The sequence below is a fragment of the Lepisma saccharinum genome, chromosome 21, assembly GCF_977018435.1.
Source record: "Lepisma saccharinum chromosome 21, izLepSacc3.1, whole genome shotgun sequence".
Taxonomy (NCBI): Eukaryota; Metazoa; Arthropoda; class Insecta; order Zygentoma; family Lepismatidae; genus Lepisma; species Lepisma saccharinum.
The window spans coordinates 1,922,625-1,944,534 of record NC_139249.1 but is presented as its reverse complement, the minus strand read 5'-3'; the positions used below and the strand labels follow the sequence as shown (position 1 = coordinate 1,944,534).

Sequence of the window (21,910 nt, the reverse complement as noted above, 5' to 3'; positions counted from 1 at the left end):
AAAAAGATGCTCCACTTTTTTCAAGGGACACTTCCAAAACATCATTTAAGAGCTCAAAATAGGAGTACCGATTCATGGTCTGGCTTTTAGGAAGAATAACTAACTCTCCTACACCACCATAACTAAAGGAACACCAGACCATAATACTGGGAGGGTGTTTTATAGTTGGATGTGTGTACTGAGGAAGGGTGGGATCATCACCGGGAGAACGGTACACTCGCTTGGAACCACTACCAGTAACAAAGAAAGTGGCTTCGTCACTCCACAACACTTCTTTCCAGTCATGAACAGTCCAGGTACTGTATTTCTTACAGAAATCCCGTCTTTTCTTATGATGCTTCTCTGTAAGGCGAGGTTTCGGGCGAGCTCTGTAAATGCGTAGCCCTAAGTCATCATGGATCTTCTCCTGAATTGTCCGGAGGGGCACATTATCAAGCAACAGAGGATTTTTTTCTTTCAGTTCCCTAGCTGTTAACGAAGGTTTGTTCCTTAGCTGCCTTTTCATGATGTGCAGTGTTTTTTCAGACACTTTCCTAGGCCGACCAGACTTAGGTTTTGGGCAAGGCATTTTGACCCCACCTTCGTCCTTGAAGCGTTTCACCAAACGTTGCACTGTTCCCAGGTTCACGCCTGTTTGTGTCGCGATTTCTGTGCTTTTTATGCCTGCTCTAAACAAGGCAATCACCTGCTCAGTATCACCAGGCTTCAATATGTTGTAAGGCATCGTTTCACACACAAAATCTACTCAGAACACCAACACAACAGCCCAAAATTCACAGGAAATACCACACGCACGTGCGCACGTACAACAACGTCTCCCACTCGAAACTGAGCGAGTTGAAACTTGCAGCTACGAACAAAGGAAGATTGCAGGTGGTAGTTTACTGCCCATGAACGACAACTCTTTTCACGGTGTCATTTAGGAGATAGGTGGTCCTATGTAAAAACGCGAAAATAATTGACGTCAATGCAGTTGGCGTCAATACTTTCCACACAGACTGTATGTTCAATTACTATTAAAAATTGTTAAAACCGGTGAGGTTACCCTAACACTGATACATGTAGACAGTATGTCTATCAGTTTTAACAGTTTTACCATGTTTTAGCCATTAATCATCCTAACATTCAACCTGTCCATACATGTACCTTGATCCTTTCTAAATGACGAAGCTTTACGTAGGCACGTAATAGCCAACTTCATGACCTGAAGAAGGGGGCAGTTGCCACCGAAACATTGTCTACGACAACTTTATACTCACTTTACGTAAGGAAATTAACTAATTTCGATTTTATGCTTATTTATGATGGTGAGTAAGTCGCACGGAACCAAAAATGAAAACTGTTTGGAAAGTTACTTTTTAAAATAGTAACTTACTTATAGTTGCAGTTACTCTTTAGAAAGTAACTCACTTACAGTTAGTTACTTTTAAAATTACTTTATTCTAGATATAACTCAAATAAACTATTTCTTGTGTGAATTGGAAGTGGATTGTTAATTTTAATCAGTCCAACATGATCAGTCAGTCCGGCTGATTGTTAATCAGTCCAACATAAAATTGTAACCGCTGGCCTCCATGACAGAGTGGTTAGCACAGCATGCTGACACCAGGCATCCTCGGTTTGAATCCTGGCCAGGGTGTGTGTGTTCTTTGTGAGTGTCCTGTCCCTTCATCAATTTCATCATATCATCATTCATCCTCAACTTTGCGATTAGCCAAAACTGCCAGAAATGCAAAGTAAAATAAACCCAATGAATAAAATTGTAACTATTCTTGGAGAAACATGAATGATTCATTAACCTTCCTAATTAATGTATGTGAATGAAGATTGCTTAAGTCCAATTTATGCACAGATATGCTAATCAGGACTAGACCTACAGTTTAAAGTGAACCCCTTTTGCAGTCATCTGATTACGTACATTTGGGCCTTCCTGATGGAGTATTGGTAACATCCCAGTCAACAAGGTAATGTTACCACAACGTTGTGGCAACGTTAGCACCTAACATACCTAACGTTGTTACAACGTTGAATGTATGTTGATACGTTGTGAAAACGTTGTGTCAACGTTTAAGGGTCATTTTTTTCAACGTTGCTGCAACGTTGGTTGACGTTGTCACAACATATACTGAACATTATGTAGCAACGTTAGGTATGTCAGGGGTTAACGTTGCCACAACTTTTTTGCAACATTACCTTGCTGCCTGTGTAATTTATGAATATAACAATGCATATTTAAAATATGGTTATTTCGCATGGTAAGCTATTAGCAATCTTGCCATGCCATTTTTGTATATAATACATATGCGTAACAGGAAAAACTCATGTTTGTAACGTCACAGTTTCTCTTTACATATTATAAAAACTTTTCCTGCTCCACCACAATAGGCAATTGTTAGTCTGGAAATTGTGATGAATTAACCACTCTCTAACTACACCTGGTAATCAGTTTCTTTTTGCAGTACTTAGCTCCTGATTATATAGTCTGGAATAAAAATATTTATCATGGGAGTTTCACTTGGATTCAACACATTTCATTTTCTGATCTTCCTTACAACTTCAATATTCACACATCTTTCGAAGGATAATAAAACACATTTTTTCACTTATTACAATCGAAAGTATCCTTATTTGTGTTACTAAAAGTTATGTTTGTTTTGCATTTGAGTCGCACTGCCATCTAGTGTACGCTGTAGGAAATATAAGGTTTGGTGGTCAGTGCACACACAAATTTAGATTAAACAAAACACTCCGATCTGACGCTTGTGGCGCTCATGGTGGTGATCATCCAAACTAAAGCGTATTCAGTGGAATGTTTTTTGTAACGTAGATGCAACGTTATCACAACGTTGTTCCCCTACATACAACATTCATCATAATACAACATTCATACAACGTTGTGGCAACGTTAGTGTGTTGACTGGGATCATATGTATGTAATCAGATGACTGCAAAATGAATTTGCTTTGGGAAGAAACATCTGCATATTTAGACAAGAAGTTTGTAAAACTACTGTGTATGAATTGTGTATTTATAAAGAAAAATATTTCTTTTAAATCCCAGCGTGGCAGTCAGATACTGTACTGATTGGATTGCTGTGATGCGTGTGAATTTGTTGCTGTCTAGTGAGTGATTGACATAATGATGTGATAACCATATCTCCATAGAATTAAGTTATTTTCCTTTACTTTTCATTTTCAGAATGTGGTATTTAGGCTTGTGTTGGGTGGTTCGTGGTCTGAAACGACAGTTGCAGCTCACTGATCGACGTATGATTTGGCTCAAAGAGCAATATTTGCAGTTGTACTTCGAAGAAGAATTATGCTGTGGACCCATGACTGCTGAAGCTATCAAGGTATGCACTGCCGTAACCTACTGAAAGAACATAGTGCTCTCTTAGCAGGAATGTTTTTTTTTTATATACATGCGTTTTGGTTGTCTTCATGGTCATCATGATGCCAGGGAGGGAAATTAGCATTGTTTGTTTATAAGTAAAACAGGCGTGGCTCGTGCATTATTTACCCAGGGGTTCACTGAAGTCATGTGACATATATTCAGTTTCCGCAAAATAAACTTCCTTCGCCTAACAAAAGGATGGGGGGACGACTTAAAAGATTTGTCCAGAATTTTTATTTATCTGGGAGTATAAGGTTTTGTATTAGGGGTGTGCGAATAAATTTAGGGCTGAAACTACAATAAATTGTGCCTTTATGAAAAAAGTTGAGTTTTGTTGGAATGGACGTCCTCAAGTAGGGGCAAGTAATACATTTTTTTTCCCCAGGAGGAGCAAAAAACACTCCTTCAGTCTGAAGTTACTGCAACTAATTACCAAAAATTACTGTGACTGAAATTAAATTATATGCATGTAATATATAATTTTTGGTTTACATTCAATTTCCATGGGGGGCGGCCCCCTATATCCCCTTCCGGACGTCCATGCCGACTAATCCGAACTGGTCCTACATTTATTGAAGGGAAATGGCAACTAATGGCATGTGCATACTGGAAATGACCCTTTCATTGATACGCGACAGCTTTGTTTAAATTTGGGGCTGGTCTACCAGCACACCCTTTTTTTTAGTGGACAAGGAAGTTTGTTTACGTTAATTATGTGCATTTCTGTGCAGACAGCAACGCCTACACTGCATCAAATGACATAACCTAGGTAAAGTCCATCCCTCGCTTCACTCGCAGCATCACTTAATACTTTCCAACAAGTATCCAAACACTTCAAAAACTAACAAACTTGAGACGATTGACATCGAGCGACAGCGAGTCACGTCTTCACGCCATTCTTTCTCTTTCGCGAACCTGAAGTGTTTCCACCTTTAAGGAAAAACCCCTGAATGCATGCACGAGCTATTTTGGTAATGTATCTCCTTTATTTTAATTCATCGCATCTAATTCCAGCTTTTATTTGTTTCCACTCATCCATCTCTGCCACAATCTTGCATTTATTCCAAGAAGTTCGGTACAAAAATGATACAAGAGAAGATTGAATATGTAATGTGTGCGCTTCAAACTTGAATCTCACACAGCAACACTGGAAGGAGGAAGCAGCGAGAACGGAGCCTTGTCCCGCGGCTTCTGCGAGAGAACGGAGCCTTGTCCCGTGGCTTCTGCGAGAGAACGAACTGTGCATGACCGTTGGGTGGAGACATAGGTTCTGCAATATCATCTTCCATGTATTTTGTCCTATACCCTCCTCGAGCTTCTGCTCCCGCACGAAGCTTTCACAATGGCAAGAGCTGTCCTGTGGGGGTTCAACTGAGGGTCTGTATCAGGGCGGCCGATTCGCGGTTTCTTCTTCTCAGCAAAAGAGTTCGCCGTATTACGGGCACAAATACATGACTTATTGTGTAGAATTTTTAGCGAAATAATGTGAAAATGTAAAGACATTGTTTATTGTTAATTCTCGAGGTGATTATCGTATATTACTGGGGGTTCACTGATCCTGTGCGCTATAGGGCCAACCGCATCTGATGTAAAACAAAATGGCGGAGAACCTTATTATTTTTCTGTTGATTACAGAAATAAAGTTGAGGCGGTGGCTCAGTCGGTAACGCGTCTGACTACCATGCTAAAGGTCCCAGGTTCGATCCCCGGCCGGTTCAAATCCGGGAACTTTTCTAACGGTGGAAGCGGCCCCGGCGCCCACCCAGCGTCGAATAACATGGGTACCTGGGGGAAACCCTGGGGGGTAAAATCGGTCAGGGGCGTGATGCTGATCACATCACCCCCACTCACGGCCGGATCAAGAAAGTGTGGGGCGTTACCCCCACACCCCCTATACGCCTTCATGGTGTGGTGCTATGCACAGGGGAACACTTTTTTTTTTTTAATTAGCATTCAAGCAGATTGACCAAAGATAAAAAAAATAGCACAAGTGTAAAATGGAAGGTTTCATATTCTACCATCTAACCTAAGCATAAATTGTTCCATGAATTTTCAAAATTCAAAATATGATATTTTATATGCAAGATCACACAACGTAAACTTTATTACTACAATCCCACACTCTAACACTCAAAGTTTTTCTTTAACGATATGTGTAAATGTTAATAACAAAATTATATTATGGTGCATTAACCTTATGAAATATTAAAAAATAAAGAAAATGGTTGTGAGAGATATTCACTCACCGGGTGTAACGTGTAGAAGAGCCTCTCTAAGGATAAATGACATGAAATTAACATGGCAGATATTTATATTTATCAAAATGAATTACTAATAAACAATTTTTTTCAGGTGTTTGGTGGAAGAAATTGGACTCTAGCTGGAAACATTCCAGGAATGTCCCCTCCAGACAATGGGTCTATGCGCCGTGGTGCCTCTATTAAATTTAAGAAGAAAAAGTCAATTGGGAACATCCAAGCTTTAAAGGTGAATTCATGGATTGTTTATAAATTGTACTTTTCTTTACTCACATAATACTATTGATCAATTCATTCAACCAAGCCAACGTGCCTGGTGTTCCAGGTATGAATCCTGCCACGGGCATGGGTGTTCTTTGTGAGTGTTCCTTTATTAATTTCATCATATCGCTCATCCTGATTGTCGTGATTAGTCAAAAGTGGCAGAAAAGTGATGCTAAATAACAAAAATCAAATCAAATCATTCAATCAATTACACAAAACTTTCCAATATTTTTTTTCTCCAATTCATGCTAATTTATTGCATAGCAATCTTTGAATGATTTTATCATATGTATTCATATCTACAACTGAAATCATTGCTAGTTGTCCAGATCCAATGACTGAAAGAGTGCATAGTTAGAAGCTAAAGAGAAGTTTCTCTCTCCCCTATACAAGAAAGTTGTTGAACTGAAACTAAAAAAAATGTCGCTATAGATCAATTAGTTCCTCTCTGTTCAATAATTGTCTAGAATAGAATCAGGTATTGCAAGTGGGGAACACTTGCCCCCAATAATCCAGAAATATGTATTGTGTATATTTGGAATATTGTCGTATTATACAGCTCATTCCCCTCAACTCTCAGGTAACAGCTCTTAAGAAGTCCATTAGAAATTTGTTTCAATTGCTTTCTAATATTTCTAATTTTCATCAAATATCATTCTTTACTAACAAATAAATGTTTACTTATGTTCAAAGCACATATTTAAAACTACATGCATTGAACCAAAAACAAATTTTCCTCTGTGAGTCAAAGTCTCTTCCTTGTTTTCACAATATTTTGAGATATAAATTGTGATTCATTCATCCGATGCAGATATTTGTAGCAACAGTACTCAGATAATATATTTAAAAATTTGAAGGTTATTAAATCAATGTCACTATGACGTTAATTATCTGAATACTTTGTAGCATGTAATAGAATAACATAAATTAGGAATGGACCGATATGAAATTTTTACCCATACCTATAAAATTCTGATATAAAATTCAGCAATGTCCTGCACCATGGGCATGTGGTCTAAGGCATCAGGCTTTGGGGGTGCATGCTGGTTCGAGTCTCCTGGGAGGAGGTGGGGGGGGGGAGCATAACAACTTTTCTCCTGAGATCCCGACAAGTGTATGGGACCGTTGGCCACCCATCATCATGAGGGATCTGGGAAGCTACAAACGAGTATCATAACCCTGTCACAGAAACCTAAAACAAGGACTGGGGGTTCATCGTGCTGACCACACGTCACCATTACTGGCTGCATGATCACCCACCTCTGTCGAGGCCTAGGGGAGTAAGGCTGGTAGTCGGTAGGTAGGCCCTGGCAACACAACAGCTATTTTTCCTTGTATGTACGCATTGTTTGCATTGCATAATTATTTCTCTTGTAGTCTACAGTTGTTACAAGCATAAAAACACAGTTTCTTGTTTTGATGTTTCAGGAGAACATACACTCCCTTCATCAGACATCAGACATTTATTGTCTGATGAAGGGAGCGTATGTTCTCCTGAAACGTCACAACAAAAAACTGTGTTTTTATGCTTGTAACAACCGTAGAATACAAGAGAAATAATCCCACAAGGGCTGTTGCGCCACGTGTTATATTATAAAATTCACCTATCAATAACTGATAATCCACCAATCTGATATAAAGTTATGAATGAGTTTTGCCTGTAGAAACTGCATAATTAGTAATTCACTTTACAAAACGTGGGCATGTGAATCATATAATTACATTCGTAAGAAAATGGAAGAATTTTTTACTAAATTGTACAATATTTGTAGACATATCATGCTGGTAAAAATAACTATAATTTTACTGCCGCACTGATGCACCATGTTTGTATTAGTCCATAACAATAGTAATATAAATTACAATTTTACTTACGTTTTTTTGCGAGTATGATACGTTTTCTTCAATTACGACGTTTCGAGAGATAACTTCTCTATTCTTCAGGTTTCGTTGTTATAAGCAATTCATAAAGAGAGGAGGACAAATAAGTTTGTATAATAGGTTTTAACTTAGGTAAACGATGGCTTTAAAGCACATAAATTGTCAGTGTGCAAACGATTTTCCTATACTTTTTCTCCGCTCACATTTCACCTAACCCTTGATCCTGTTGACTATAGAAGAAATATCTTGATGAAGCTATGACTTTATGAATTGCTTATAACAGCGAAACCTGAAGAAGAGAGAAGTTATCTCTCGAAATGTCGTAATTGAAGAAAACGTATCATACTCGCAAAAAAAGTAAGTAAAATTGTAATTTATATTGTTAACCTTGTGAGTAATTCACACATAGTAAATATGAACGTCCATAACAATAGAATACCAATTAATCTGTCCTACTAAAGGAAACATATGCAATATATATAATTGTGAATTCATTTAGCTGGGAAGAGAGGGCCTCCCCATGGTGCAGTGGTAGCGTCATTGCCTTGTAATCAAGGAGTCCCGGGTTCGATACCCGGTGGAGGCACAAGTGGTTCGGATCCCACTTTAAACTGTAGGTCCAGTTACTGTGCATAAAGTGGACTTAAAACAGCAAATCAAACCAAACCAAGCTGGGAAGAGACTTTGACTTTCACATGGGAGCATGTGAAGAAGGCTCCATGGCTTGTGTAGTACAAGATGTTTGTGTTGCAGGAACTAAGCCTGAAGCAACATGATCCTGTGATCGATGCAAGTTCTGCTCTCCTGCGGCGTCCAATCGCAGCCAGCCCTCCCAGATCTCGGTCCATATCGTGCGATATGGAAAGGCGGCAAGGCACTCCACAGAGCTCCTCCGATAATCTCTCTGCAAGCCCAACTCATGGGCAGGTGCTACACAGGTGAGTAAAATGAGTAGCTTGTTTGACGAGAAAAGAATGTCATATTCTAATAATCCAAAAATTCAAAGTTAGATTTAAGTCACATGTTCTTGTATTCTCCTCATAATTTTCACATCATTATTGAACAGATAATTTGCAGGAATATTTTCTAGATTAAATTGATCTCTGAATATGCAACTGTGATGCAACCTGTGTACAAACTTATTCATTATTAATCTATGAATGTATTCTTATCATTAAAAGAAAGGGAAAAGAAAGAAGAAGAGGGAAATCAGCAAAAACAATAAGCAATGCAGTAAAATTTTCTTGGATTCCTAGTCTTTCATACTCTAATTGAAACTGAATAGATTTTTTTAATTTGAATTTGAATATTTTGCACCCGTCACACTATACGGGGTCCAGCCCCTTATCATAACAAAACTAAAAGCGTGTCTGAAAACTAAAATTTCCTTACCTTGGTTAAAAGCTGAAGCTAAAGAGGGCGCTTAGCACAAATAATGACAAAACACACGACGACACAGAATTATACTGGCCATGGGGCCAGTCGCCAGAGCCTCGTTAATCTGAAGTCCAGGGTGTACTATGTGGAAGTGAGGTTGACTATTTGGTGCATTATGTGGAAGGAGCACCCCTTACACCCCGAATAGAAGTTTGATACTTTCATGAAAGTGCTTGATTTCAATTCAGAAGAGTTTTACACATTTTCTCCAAAAAAATTTTAATGCTTTTTCTGTTTTGTTTTAGAATTTTACAATGTAAAAAAAAGTATTTCCTTGCGTATAACAACCATAAATGGAAACAATACATAAATACAAGAAGTGCAATAAACATGCATCTATTACCGTGTCTACTCATCTATAATGCGCACTTTTTTCCAAAATGTTTGCCCCCAAAGACTGTGGTGCGTATTATGCATGGAATAATTCAGACAGCCAACATGAATCTGTACAGGGTCATTCCATGATTTTGGGACACTTGTATTGATTTTTCATGTTTTTGGGACCCTATCATGTTATATATCATTGTAGAGCTTAATCCTGCAGTTTCAGGCAACAGTATTCCATTCAACATAACAACACTAATGTGAAAAGCGGTTGAAAAAAAATCATCACAAAATGAAGGAACGTTCTGATTTCTATGGTGCTTTGGATGAAAGAAAAACATAAGGAAAAAGATAACGATAATTAAAATGTATTAGTGGCCAGATAATAATATATGAGGGGCGTTTAGAAATTATTTAGATTAATGATACGTACCATGTCGTGGATGGTCCTGGCTGCCAGGTTAGGCTTTAGCCCTTTCCACGTATTCTCCCTGAAGAGCGATGCAACATTGCCACCTCTCTTGTAGCTTGCGTAAGGCTGCACGGTACCAATCTCTTGGGGTGTCACGTACCCAGTCTCTGACAGCTACTTGGAGGGCATCATTGTCCGGAAATCTGACACCACGTAGGGACTTCTTCATTTCATTGAAGAGGGTGTAGTCGCTCGGTGCGAGGTTTGGTGAGTAAGGAGGATGTGCCAACACAGTGAAACCCAGTGATCTCAGTTTAGCCTCGGTGTGGTGGTTGGTATGTGGACGAGCATTGTCATGAAGCAACAGGACATTCTTGAACCACTTTCCCTTGCGATACTGCTGTATCCGGTGACGCAACTTCTGAGAATCACAATACACATCGCTGTTGATGGTCATGTTCGGCGGGAACCAATCCACCATGAGGATGCCATGTTCGTCCCAGAAGACCGTTGCCATTTAATTTCCACAGGGAACCACGCAGTCGACATCTTCCCGTGATAATCACACTCCATGATCTCTCAGTGACATCACACAGGTTGCCCATAAAATGGCACGCTAGTGACACTACTCCTGACATATACCAGCCTCCCGCATCACTATTCACTCTTCAAGGTCGACTCTTTCAAACTACTTGCCTAATCTGGAGTGTGTAAATTCCGTAATGGAAGAAATCTTGTGCTGCTAACTGCTAGTTTGAAGGTACTGAATGTGCCTCATATAAATGTTACATTAGCCACGGAAAAAGTATATGTTTTGAAGTTATTTTAGAAAAAGTAAAGAAGGAATGAGCAAAATCACGTATAAAAGTTTGAAGGCCATTTCCAAGATTTTTCACTTTGTAATGTAATGTTCTGCGACACCCAGAAAAGCAGTGCAACTCTTGTGGAATTCGAGCATGCACCTTTCATCACATGGGATGCATATTAGCAGTATTTGTATTGCGAGAAATAATAGAATATAACTTCCTGAGCACTGCAAATCCATAACATAATTTTAATCTCGCTTTCTACTATTACAGAATAAATAAGGTGGTTAAAGAGTGAAAGCTTTGGGATGCTAACCACAGTGGAGGGAGACGGGGGAGGTGGCATGGGTTGGAGACTTATTGTTTACACAAGAGGTTACTCATTGAATAGGTATGATGTCATTCACTCTTGATCAGCATAGTAACAGCTTTACGACCTACAACTAAGAAAGCCATTTCTTAAAACTGGATTGTACTGTGCTTTATATACGAGATATAATTTTTTGTCACTTTTCCCCATCAAAAACCAGGATGCGCATTGTACACGCACACGCACTATACACACGTAAATACGGTACTTTAATTCCTGGAGCAATCATTTCTCTTGAGGGAAGTTATTTATTAAAAGTTTCAGCCAATAGATGTCTTTAGGGAGCACTGGGAGCCCATCCATCCTTCTAAGATCATGTTCCCCATAAAGTATTTAATTATGACAGCATGTCTGCTACTATCATATTTCTGTAAGTCACTATCTTTAGTTTTACCAAATACTTTACTTGATTTGCCCCCCGCCCCCTCTAAATTCCTCATTTCCTTCATCTAATGGATTAAGTATGGTGTACCTAGTAGTGAAAGTGACCTGGACCAGCTAAAGTAAATGAATTAGTAAGGAGATATATATTCTGATCTCCCTCCCTCCCCCTATGGGCACCCCTGTTAAAATCACTTTAAAAAAAAATCTTCCATCTTTCAGTGCACCAAACATTTTGTTTGAAACATCTGAAGTTTAATGATGAATATGTCCCTCTTGACTTGCTACAGCTCTTGTATCTTTGATTAATATCATCAGCTGATTTTGCTCTGAATCAGGGGTTCATTCAAAATTTCCATCTAGGGAGTGTAGATTTGTATTTAGGGGGGAGTGTAAGTATAAATTTAGAGCCAAAATGACCATAAATTGGGCGTTTGTTAAAGAAATTTAGGGGGTTTTTGGAAGAAATTTTGGGGGACATTTGGAGCATGTAGATAAATTACTGCTCTGAATGATGTCTGCATTCTCACTGTTAATTTTTTTTCTTGTTCTGCTTTGTGCTGTTTTGATCCCTATGTTTGCATATTATGTGTAGAGTTTGATAGGCATTGTTCCTGGAAATTGATAGTTGTGTATCTACAGGGAGAAAGGGAAGTCTGTTGGAGGGGGAGAATTCTGGCAGATGCGGCATTTCAGAGCAGGCTCCATCACCCATGAGACTCAACTGGACTTCATTGATTTTGTGGCTCTGTTTAGATCTTTTAGGTAAGTGCTCATTTTTTATGTTAGGTGTGGGATAAGTAGTTTTACAATTATGGTTTCTATCTACCACACCAGTCATGTTATTGTTTCTGTGGGGCTACCGAGGGGGAAAGGCTTATCGAATACAGAGCCTGTGTGACCTTTATGCAGTAATAACTGAGGAGTTTAATGCTGGGGGGAATGTCATTGATCACCTCATGGAGAACAAAGGTTGACTTTACTGTATTTACTGTGCATCCTTACCATGATAACAATTCTTTTTAAATTCCTTTAGTGTCCATTAACAGGGTTGCTACGTGTCTGGAAAACCTGGAAAACAGGGAAAAGTCAGGGAATTTTGCTTATCGTTGAAAAATCAGGGAATCGTCTGGAATTTACATGCATTTTGGAGTCTGCAAGTGAAAAAGTTGCAAAATAAACAAGCAGTTCACTTCCACTTCTGGATTTGGTTTTTGTGATTCCACTCCCAAAAAAGATTCCGTTTAGAAACTTGTTCTTATGATTCTCAGTCTTGTGCAAAATTATGGTTCCTTCCAGATATCTGATTGATCTAAAGTGCATTGACAATATGATCATAATTATTGTAAACGTTGGTGAAGATGAGGTTATTGTCTATTATTTTATAGATCTTAGTCTTGTTGGCATTTCCTATAGAATTCCTATATGCAACAAAAATTTCCTCCAGATGCTGTGTGGTTATAAATGTAAGCCAAAAAAAGCAGGATTTTCTACGTCACTATAAATCCGCCAGAAAATGAAAAATTGTATATGGTTTATGAACTCTTCCTGTTGTTTTTATATTGTGGAGATCTGTTATGGTGAAATAATGGACCTCTGTTACCTTAGCCTGAAGGCTAGATGCGCCTGATTGTAGCACCCAATACATTTGATGCCGATTGTAATTTTACATTTTACTCTTCCAATTTTCACGTGTTTTTGTGCGTGTGGAATAAAATTTGCTAAAACGAAGTTGTGAAAGTGAATATTGATAATAATTAACGGATTATATATTCAACTGAAAAACACAAGGCTCAAAAGCAAAAATCATGATGATAAACATGTCTGGAGAAATTTCATTTTTGGACTGGAAAACCTGGAAATGTCAGGGAATTTCATTATCACAAAATCGTAGCAACCCTGATTAACCAGTGCTTATGAACAAAATAAAGTCTGCTCCAGGAGCCTGTAGAGCAATGCTGTGCATGATGGTAGAAAAGGGGAGAAAGCAAGTGGGCAGAACAAAGCAGCTTACGGTGCTGCAAATTGGTTGAGCCCTCTTAAGTCACTACTTGCACAGAGGACTAGTTTTCATTCACTACTCTACAGGCTCCTGCAACAGAGAATAGTTGTTTCTTCTAACAATCCCATAACTACTAATGGTACATTATATTATACTATTAAAACTAGTCAAAAAGTGACAGAAATGCTAAGTAAAATAAAGTAAATCAGTCAATCAATATGCTATTACAATATTTGAAGTCACTTGCGCACGTTTTGTAAGCCATATGAAAGGTATGCTTCAAAATACAGTCAATGTGTGTGTTCTTGCTATACCATTGGCACTTGTAAACTTATTTGGGATGAACCAAATATTGACTAATACAAGCAAGGGTTTATCCAGAATTTTCAATCTAGGTGGGAGTGAGAGATGATTTCTAAATCAATTGTAATAGTAATTTTGACTCATAAATGACCAAGCCTTTGTGAAAAATTTTAGGGGGAGTGTTGTTCAGAAAATCTGAGGAAGTGTTGGATAAGTCACTGCTGACAAGGTACCGATATAAACTTTTTTTAATACCAATAATCAATATTCTACTGACTCATTAAATAACAAATGTTTTAAACACTTTCTTAACTCATACATTTCAATACCGATTGATTGATTAATTTGGTTTATTTTACTTTGCTTTTCTGTCACTTTTGGCTAATCGTGAAGATGAGGATGAGGGATGAAATGATGAAATTGATGAAGGAACACTCACAAAGAACACCCATGTCCAGGCTGGGATTTGAACCTGGGACGTCTGGCATCGTGGCACACTGTGCTAACAGCTCGGTCACGGAGGCAGGCATTTCAATACCGATACCACCCATATTAGCTCATACTGATACATCAACACAGGTTGTATTCAGCCATAGTTGTGTTGTTATGTTTTATGACTTGTTAATATGGAACAGTTATACTATAGTGCAGCAGTTCTGAGAACTTTCCTAGAGTATGGACCCACTTCAGAGATCACTTGCCCTCGCAGACCTCCGAGAATTAACTCAAAGTTTAAAGCCCGAAATTTGCATCATACATATTTCTTTCTAGTGTTTCATCACTGAATTTCACAATTTAAGGAAGGGGGAGGGTTTCATGGACCCCCTGAGGGGGTCCCGCGAACCACAGTTGAGGAACCGCTGCTATAGTGAATTTATGTTTCCAGTTGTTATTTTCTTGCAATATGCATTAATGTATAACTCACTATATTTGTGCCAGTGCATGTAACTGAGTGTGTTTTATTTCCTTCCAGTCTGCGAGCGAGAAAGGATTTGAGGGATCTGTTTGACCAGTTTGCTGTTACAAGCCGAAGCATGTCAGACAGCTCACTCAACGAGAGTCGGAAGAGCTCACCTGATCAACCAAAGCGTCCACCCCAGAAAATAGGTACATTTGCTACTTACTTTGATCTTAAATGAGTAGTTGCACAATGCAAATGCTATTTGTTGTTTTGTCCATATGGTGTTTCCCAAATACAGATTTCGATTCGTAATTGTAGAGATGGGATTTTAAAGTTGTTTTTAATTTTAAAATTTTCCTCTAAAAAGGACAAAAAGGGAAAATTATTACCAAAAAAGAGAGAGAAAGGACTATAGTTTTTTTGTACTCCACTAAAAATACTTTTTTAAATGAAACAGCAATATATATACCATTCATTTGTAAAAAGGAATACATTATATTTCATATTAAAGTATCCCTTTTTATATATGAATGGTATATTGTGCTTTCATTGTAAATAATTGTAAAAATAAACTATAGTCCTTTTTCATTTCCTTTTTTTTCTTAAGGTAAAGTACAGCGAATAATCTTACCATCCGTTTCAATGGAATCTAGATCGCTGGCACTTGTATCTCACTTCCCCATTTCACTGACACTCAATACTGTCACACAGTTAAGTTAAGACTATTCTAAAAAACTTCACAATAAAAGTCTAAATCTATTAGATAAGTACACTTTCACCCAACAGGCGTGCCACTTACAAAGTGTTCGTTGCTGCGTAATCCCAGATTGCATTGTTTCAACAATCGCTGCAACGTACTCCCAACACTCATGGAGGGAAGGTAAGGTGGAAGGCGCTTTTTCTTTCTTTCCTCTAGACTGCATCAAATAGACAATTGTTGAATGTTTTGTTCAGGGAAAAAACAGTTGTACAAAATATTTGATACCTTGTCAGTAAAGGGACCAAGGAAGAATTATTTTAAAAGGGAGAAAAGGAATGTAGGCTGAAAAACTAGACAATAAAGGGACCAAAAAGGAAAATGTTTTTAAAAAACTGAAAAAAAGGGGAATGTGGGCTGAAAAACTGGAAAAGAAAGGGGAAGCCAAAACCATACTGAAAAATAAAAAAGGACTTCTCTCTAAAATCTGGTCTCTAACTATGAGCATGTTCCTTCACTTAGTTTTAAGCACAGTTAGGTTTGAGAACAGAAACAAGGTAACAGTGAAATGAAGGACACCCACCACTCCACCATCTGAACCACTGGGTATCGAACCCAGAACCCTTTGATTACAAGGTGATGGCATTACCACTATGCCATCGAGGAGACCTCCACTGGTAAGAACAGTGTACACTAGGTAGGGAATATACAAAATATTAAAAAATATTAAGAGTTTAATACAGGGTGTCCCACTCGAAGGTAGTCCCAGAAATTGTTGTGTAAAAAGGGTAGGTGGAGAGGAAATGAAACAAAATTCGCACCTGATATACCTGTATATGTGAGAAATGAAATGAAATCACATGAGGTGCTGGAAATGTCATCCCCCAGCGTCTAAACACTTTTGAACACCACGTTGCAAGTTTGTGAATGTGTCTGCCAGAACGTCGGGTATCACTGCCTAGATTTTATGGCGGATGTTCTCCCGTAACTCATGGAGGGTGCATGGTTTGTCACGATAGAACTTGCCTTTCAGGTGACCCCACAGGTAAAAGTCTGGTGGGGTCAAATCCGGTGACCTGGGACGCCATAATCCTCTTGAAATGACTCTGTCAGGGAAAAAGGATTCCACCTCAGTCATGCTCACTTGAGAAGTGTGGCATGTTGCTCCATCTTGTTGGTACGAACTGAGTGTCAATTCCTAATCATCCAAATGATTCACGAACTCTCGAAACAGTTCACTGAAAACACGGCGCCAACAACAACGACTCATGAAAGTTGTTTGTTGCTGCCCTTCCTCAATGGCTACGATGTACACTGTTGCCGCGTCACCTTTCTCATGGAATAAATTACATTCTCTCAAAATTTCATCGCAAATGGTCAAATATTTATGCAATGACGTGATTTTTTGTGGGGCTACCTTCGAGTGGGACACTCGTTATAAAGATCTTAAGTACGTACTGTAATTGACATTTAAATGTATTGATTTTCCACCATCTCCAATTCGATTCTCTGGCTTTCATGTAATGTTTCTATATTCTTCGCAGGCCTTCTAACCAGGAACAGCTCATTGGACCTTTATGAATATAAGAGCACCAATCAAAAGAAGAAAATATTTGATGCAATTGCAGCAGCGAGTATTGTAACAAACTGTGCAGGAGTTGACACCTCTAAGTCACAAGTCATCACCCTAAACACATTCAAAAAGTTCCTCGAAACTAAGCAATTGGAACATTATTCAGATGAAGAAATTAAGTGCCTTGTTCAGGTAATGCTTTCTTATAGCTACAGTGAAACCTCGATTTTATTCGAACAAGTGTTCTCAGGATACCAGCCAAGTTAATTTGGCATTAGCATCCAGTTTCAAGCACATACATTGCTCTTATCATTAAGGAATGATATTGCGACCATGATGATTAAATGTATATTGGAATATTGAAAAATTTGGGAATTTAAAATTGGGGTTGCACTGTATTTCTTTGTAGTGATAAATTATAAAATAAATCTAGAAAATTTGGGATATAAGGGGTGATGTTCACAAAATAAATCCAAAAGTCAATGTCACTTCTCGGGTAACTGCAATGTTGCAGGCCTCTGTAGACTATGTTTTGTTCTTATATGTGCTAAGCACCTCTTTACATCATCAGCCTTTAACTTAGTCCTAAGAGAGATGTGACATAACATATAATGTGATGGGTACAAATGCTGATTCATCCAAAATTTTCATTTCGATCAATCAAAAATCCAGAAAATTTCTGAACCTATTTATCACCTATATCTTAAGTTTTGAGCTTAAAAAAACAAACTTATGTACAGGGTTTGTCCAATAAGTATCGGGATTGATTTTGTCCAGCCAATGGGAAGGGGTGGAGGGTGGTCTCTGTGGGTGGGATCGGTGTTGCGGGATGTCACGTGAGCTAGAAGACCTAGCTCAGTTGCCTCCAAGCCTTTGGAGTGTGTAGGTCACGCCTGAAGTGAAAGTGAGTTTAGTGCTCGCGTCGAGAGTCAAGATGCAGCAAACCATCAAGCAACGTTGTGCCATCAAATTTTGCGTTAAACTGAACAAATCTGCTACGGAGACTTACAAAGACGAAGCCATGACCAGAACGCGTGTTTTTGAGTGGCATAAAAAATTCAAAGATGGCGGGGAAGACATCGAAGACTAACAATGCACTGGACGTCCGACATCGATCCGAAATGCTGAAAATGTGGCCAAAATGCGAGAGCTTCTGAACAGTGATCGCCGGTTAAGCGTTCGTGTAATAGCACAGGAGTTAAATTTACTGAAATCCACTGTGCATTCAATTGTGACTGATGATGATTAGGGTCCGCCGCATCCGAAGGGAGATCACAGATTCCTGGCTGCTGCATTACGACAATGCGCCCAGTCACAGGTTGCTAATTGTGAGGGAGACACAATGTGTCAATGCTGCCGCCAGCACCCTACAGTGTAGATATGGCTCCCCCTACTTCTTTTTGTTCCCTCGGATCAAAAAAAACCTGAAAGGACATAGTTTCGGGACGATTGAGGCAGCCGAAGCGGCTTTGACGGGGAGCCTGAACAGCCTTGCGGTTGCTGACTTCCAGGGGACGTATGAAGAGTGGAAAAAGTGCTGGCATCGGTGTATTGATGCAGGAGGGTCATATTTTGAAGAATATTAATGTACATATATATCTTCAATAAATTTATTTTTATTACTTCAGTCCCGATACTTATTGGACAAACCCTGTATACATAAAAGGATTTGAATTTTTATAGTGACATTTGTATAATTGCCACATATACAAAGAACATGCCTGTTTCTTAAACGTGAAAATTTATGTTCATTGGCAAATGTGAAGAGAAAGAGTAACATGTTTTCATCTTATTGAAAATTATAAACCTGAAATCGTATTATGGGAACCAGAAAACTCCAAAAATGCTATTTTCAGTTTTGTTTAAATTAACTCCTCTGAAGAGCTCTACTTGGAGTCAGATTGATGCATCTCCACTTCTAATCCTTAGCAGTAAGCTGGAGTCACGTTATCTCCAATTTACTGAATCTTTTTAAGTCTCTGACACATTCCTCAGAATACATTATTTCCTCTTTTCTGTAAGTATATCTCTCTCATTCTCACAGGACGAAATGTGGTATAGCTATTTTCATATAGTAATAAATGTTCAGAGTAATTTTGAATCACTGAAATGTAACATTATGAACATCAAATGTCACTTAAAGTGTTATTACTTTTTCCCCAAAGCGTCATGAACCAGATCCATTGCTTCGCTCTCAAAGTTGCCTCTCTTTCGAGGGATTTGCACGTTTCCTCATGGACAAGGAGAACTATGCATTCATCAGCGAGAGGATGTGTCCAGAAGAGGCGGATATGGACCAGCCTTTATCTGTCTACTACATTGCTTCATCTCACAATACTTATTTGACTGGGCACCAGTTGAAAGGAGAATCGTCTGTGGAACTGTATAGTCAGGTAAGGCATTATCGTGGCAGGTTGGTCCTTGTGACGTATTTTAATCAGCCAAGGGGTATTTAGTTGCAGCGTTTTGTATAAATTATGGGTGAGGATGATAACGCAACAGTAATCATCAATTGAAAGATACCACTCTGTTAAAGTTGAGCTGAGCCCACAGTTTAAAGTGAGATTTCTGTATTAGTTATTAGTTAAATGTTTAGTGTGTAAATGTAATCATCATAAACTTTATGATTAAACATTGATCTTAACCCTGCGTTTGTCACGCATGGTCTCTAGTTCCAGGTGTGTGGTTTTAACATTATTTATCAATGATTGTTTTGTCAACACTCTACCTCTGTCTAGCTGAGTTTCTAACCTTCCTCTGTTACCCCATGATTTTGTTTTAAGTGTTAGTAAGATATTTGAGCCACTAGGGGGGGGGGGGAGGGTTCATTGAAGCCACTTGCTGTCTGAGGCCATGCGCGACTATAGGCGTACCTAGTTTTTACTGAAAATCCGATATGCCATTCCATGCCCAATTAAAGAAGAGTGCCTTTTTACAATTTTATAGAATTTAAATTTTTATAGTTTTATACAGGGAGATCACAAAGTGGGCATACCCCCTCCCCCCCCCCCCCCCCGTATTTTCGACACTACGATTGTTATGGTTGAATGCTTGATATGAACACATACCTGAACATCAGTATGGAGACAGTCTTTGTGTACGGAACATCGATGTGGAGATTGTCTTTTTCGTATCATGACCGAACTCTGCACCGTATTTTGGCACACTTTGTGATGCAAGTGTGAATAAGACCTTTTTCCGGGCAGTTGATCCTCAATACATTCTGAAGGGCCTCCAAGAAGTCCCAGAGGTGGTTAATCAATGACACAGGTACGTGTTCATATCAAGTAATCCAAGTATTACCATCGTAGTGTTGAAAATAAAGGGGGGGGGGGGGTATGCCCACTTTGTGACCACCCTGTAGAATCTCAATTGTGAAAGAAAAAATGTAATCGTAATAATTGAGGATTTGGCGTTTTAGACCTTTAATTTGGCATATTTTAAAAACCCGGTCTCTGAGACCGTCCGCGACCATCGACGTACCTTTTCTCGCAAGACCAACGAATGGTTCAGTAGAATCTTGAGGATTTTCAAGTAAAGCTCTGGGAGATTCCTACAATATAGTTCCAACTACTTTCGATTGTTACAATTTTCAAGTATCTGTTGATATCAGTGGGAATTGGTAAGGGTACTGGCAATCTGTTCAAAAGGATAACAGCTCAGTCCTGGTTTTAATTTAGTTAATGCTGTTTCACATTGTGTTATTCCTTTCAGGTTTTATTAACGGGATGCCGTTGTGTGGAATTAGATTGCTGGGATGGGGACGATGGATCACCACTAATTTACCATGGACACACCTTCACCACCAAGATTCCCTTTCGTTCTGTTGTAGAAGCCATCAATCGAAGTGCGTTTGTTACGTCACCATACCCAGTCATTTTGTCCATAGAAAACCATTGCTCACTTCAACAGCAGTTCAGAATGGCTCATATTTTCAAGGTGAGAGAAATATATGTTAGTGATATGGACCAATATAATGTCCTTGCCAATACAGTAGTGGCTCGATAATCTGGTGTTCTGTATAATCCAAAGCAAGAAAAATATCCAAGTTTTCTCCTGATAAATGCTCAGATGAATGGGTTTGTTAACGGAAATGATGCAAAATCCTGAACCTTAAAACACTTGATAACTTCTTTAAAATATACGCTAGGGTTTCCTGGCTCAAATCCTGGCCTGGTCATGAGTGTTCTTTGTGAGTGTCCCTTCGTCAGTTTCATCATATCATCATTCATCCTCATCTTCGCGAATAGCCAAAAGTAGCAGAAATGCAAGGTAAAATAAACCAAAATGAATAAAAGAAAAAGTTCAATATTGTTTAACTATTTTCTTCCTAACTAATATCATTGTTACTATTGTACTGAGCAATGTAACTACAATGTTCATAATAATACTGTATATCCAATTTTCACATACTGTAGTCTTTTTGTTATCTTGTTTTTATACTATTTTACCTCTTCCGACTTTCCCTAGGTATTTCCCACATGAATTCCTCACACAGAAATAAACAAAATGCAAACTGTGCCTTACACTGAAAATAATGTAATTTAACCACTTTCCAGAAAAGTGACGGGCATAGCCCATCATACAACTACTGTCTGATAAGTAAACCTCGGATTTTAGGCTTTTAACCTATTTTTTTTTCTTTACAGGTATGTAAGAAATAATAAGTTATGTCAGCGTTTCTTTAAAAAGCGCAACAACTGATGAAGTTTTATAGAGACTTAAAAACCTATTTTGCTTGTTAGAACCTATTTTAGGTTTATGCACCTAAATCAAGCCTTTTTTAGGTTTTAATATATTTTTAAAGGTTTTAAAAGATTGTTATGTCACACAGAGGCATTTGCTTTGTTTGGTCCCGAAAAAATTCATTGACAAACATATTTGAAACATACTCTGTCGATTTTCCTT

General features: G+C 38.5%; 1 protein-coding gene across 1 annotated transcript in view; it reads left to right on the top strand.

Moving 5' to 3' along the window:
* LOC146004296 (uncharacterized) overlaps nt 1–21,910 on the top strand; it is a 953,900-nt gene that overhangs the window by 915,733 nt on the left and 16,257 nt on the right. Inside the window, exons 30-37 of the mRNA XM_083143016.1 lie at nt 3,199–3,352; nt 5,746–5,880; nt 8,550–8,734; nt 12,169–12,291; nt 14,805–14,938; nt 16,974–17,194; nt 19,168–19,395; nt 20,717–20,941. Coding sequence (XP_082999142.1) covers nt 3,199–3,352; nt 5,746–5,880; nt 8,550–8,734; nt 12,169–12,291; nt 14,805–14,938; nt 16,974–17,194; nt 19,168–19,395; nt 20,717–20,941 — 1,405 coding nt within the window. The remainder of the gene's footprint in view (nt 1–3,198; nt 3,353–5,745; nt 5,881–8,549; nt 8,735–12,168; nt 12,292–14,804; nt 14,939–16,973; nt 17,195–19,167; nt 19,396–20,716; nt 20,942–21,910) is intronic.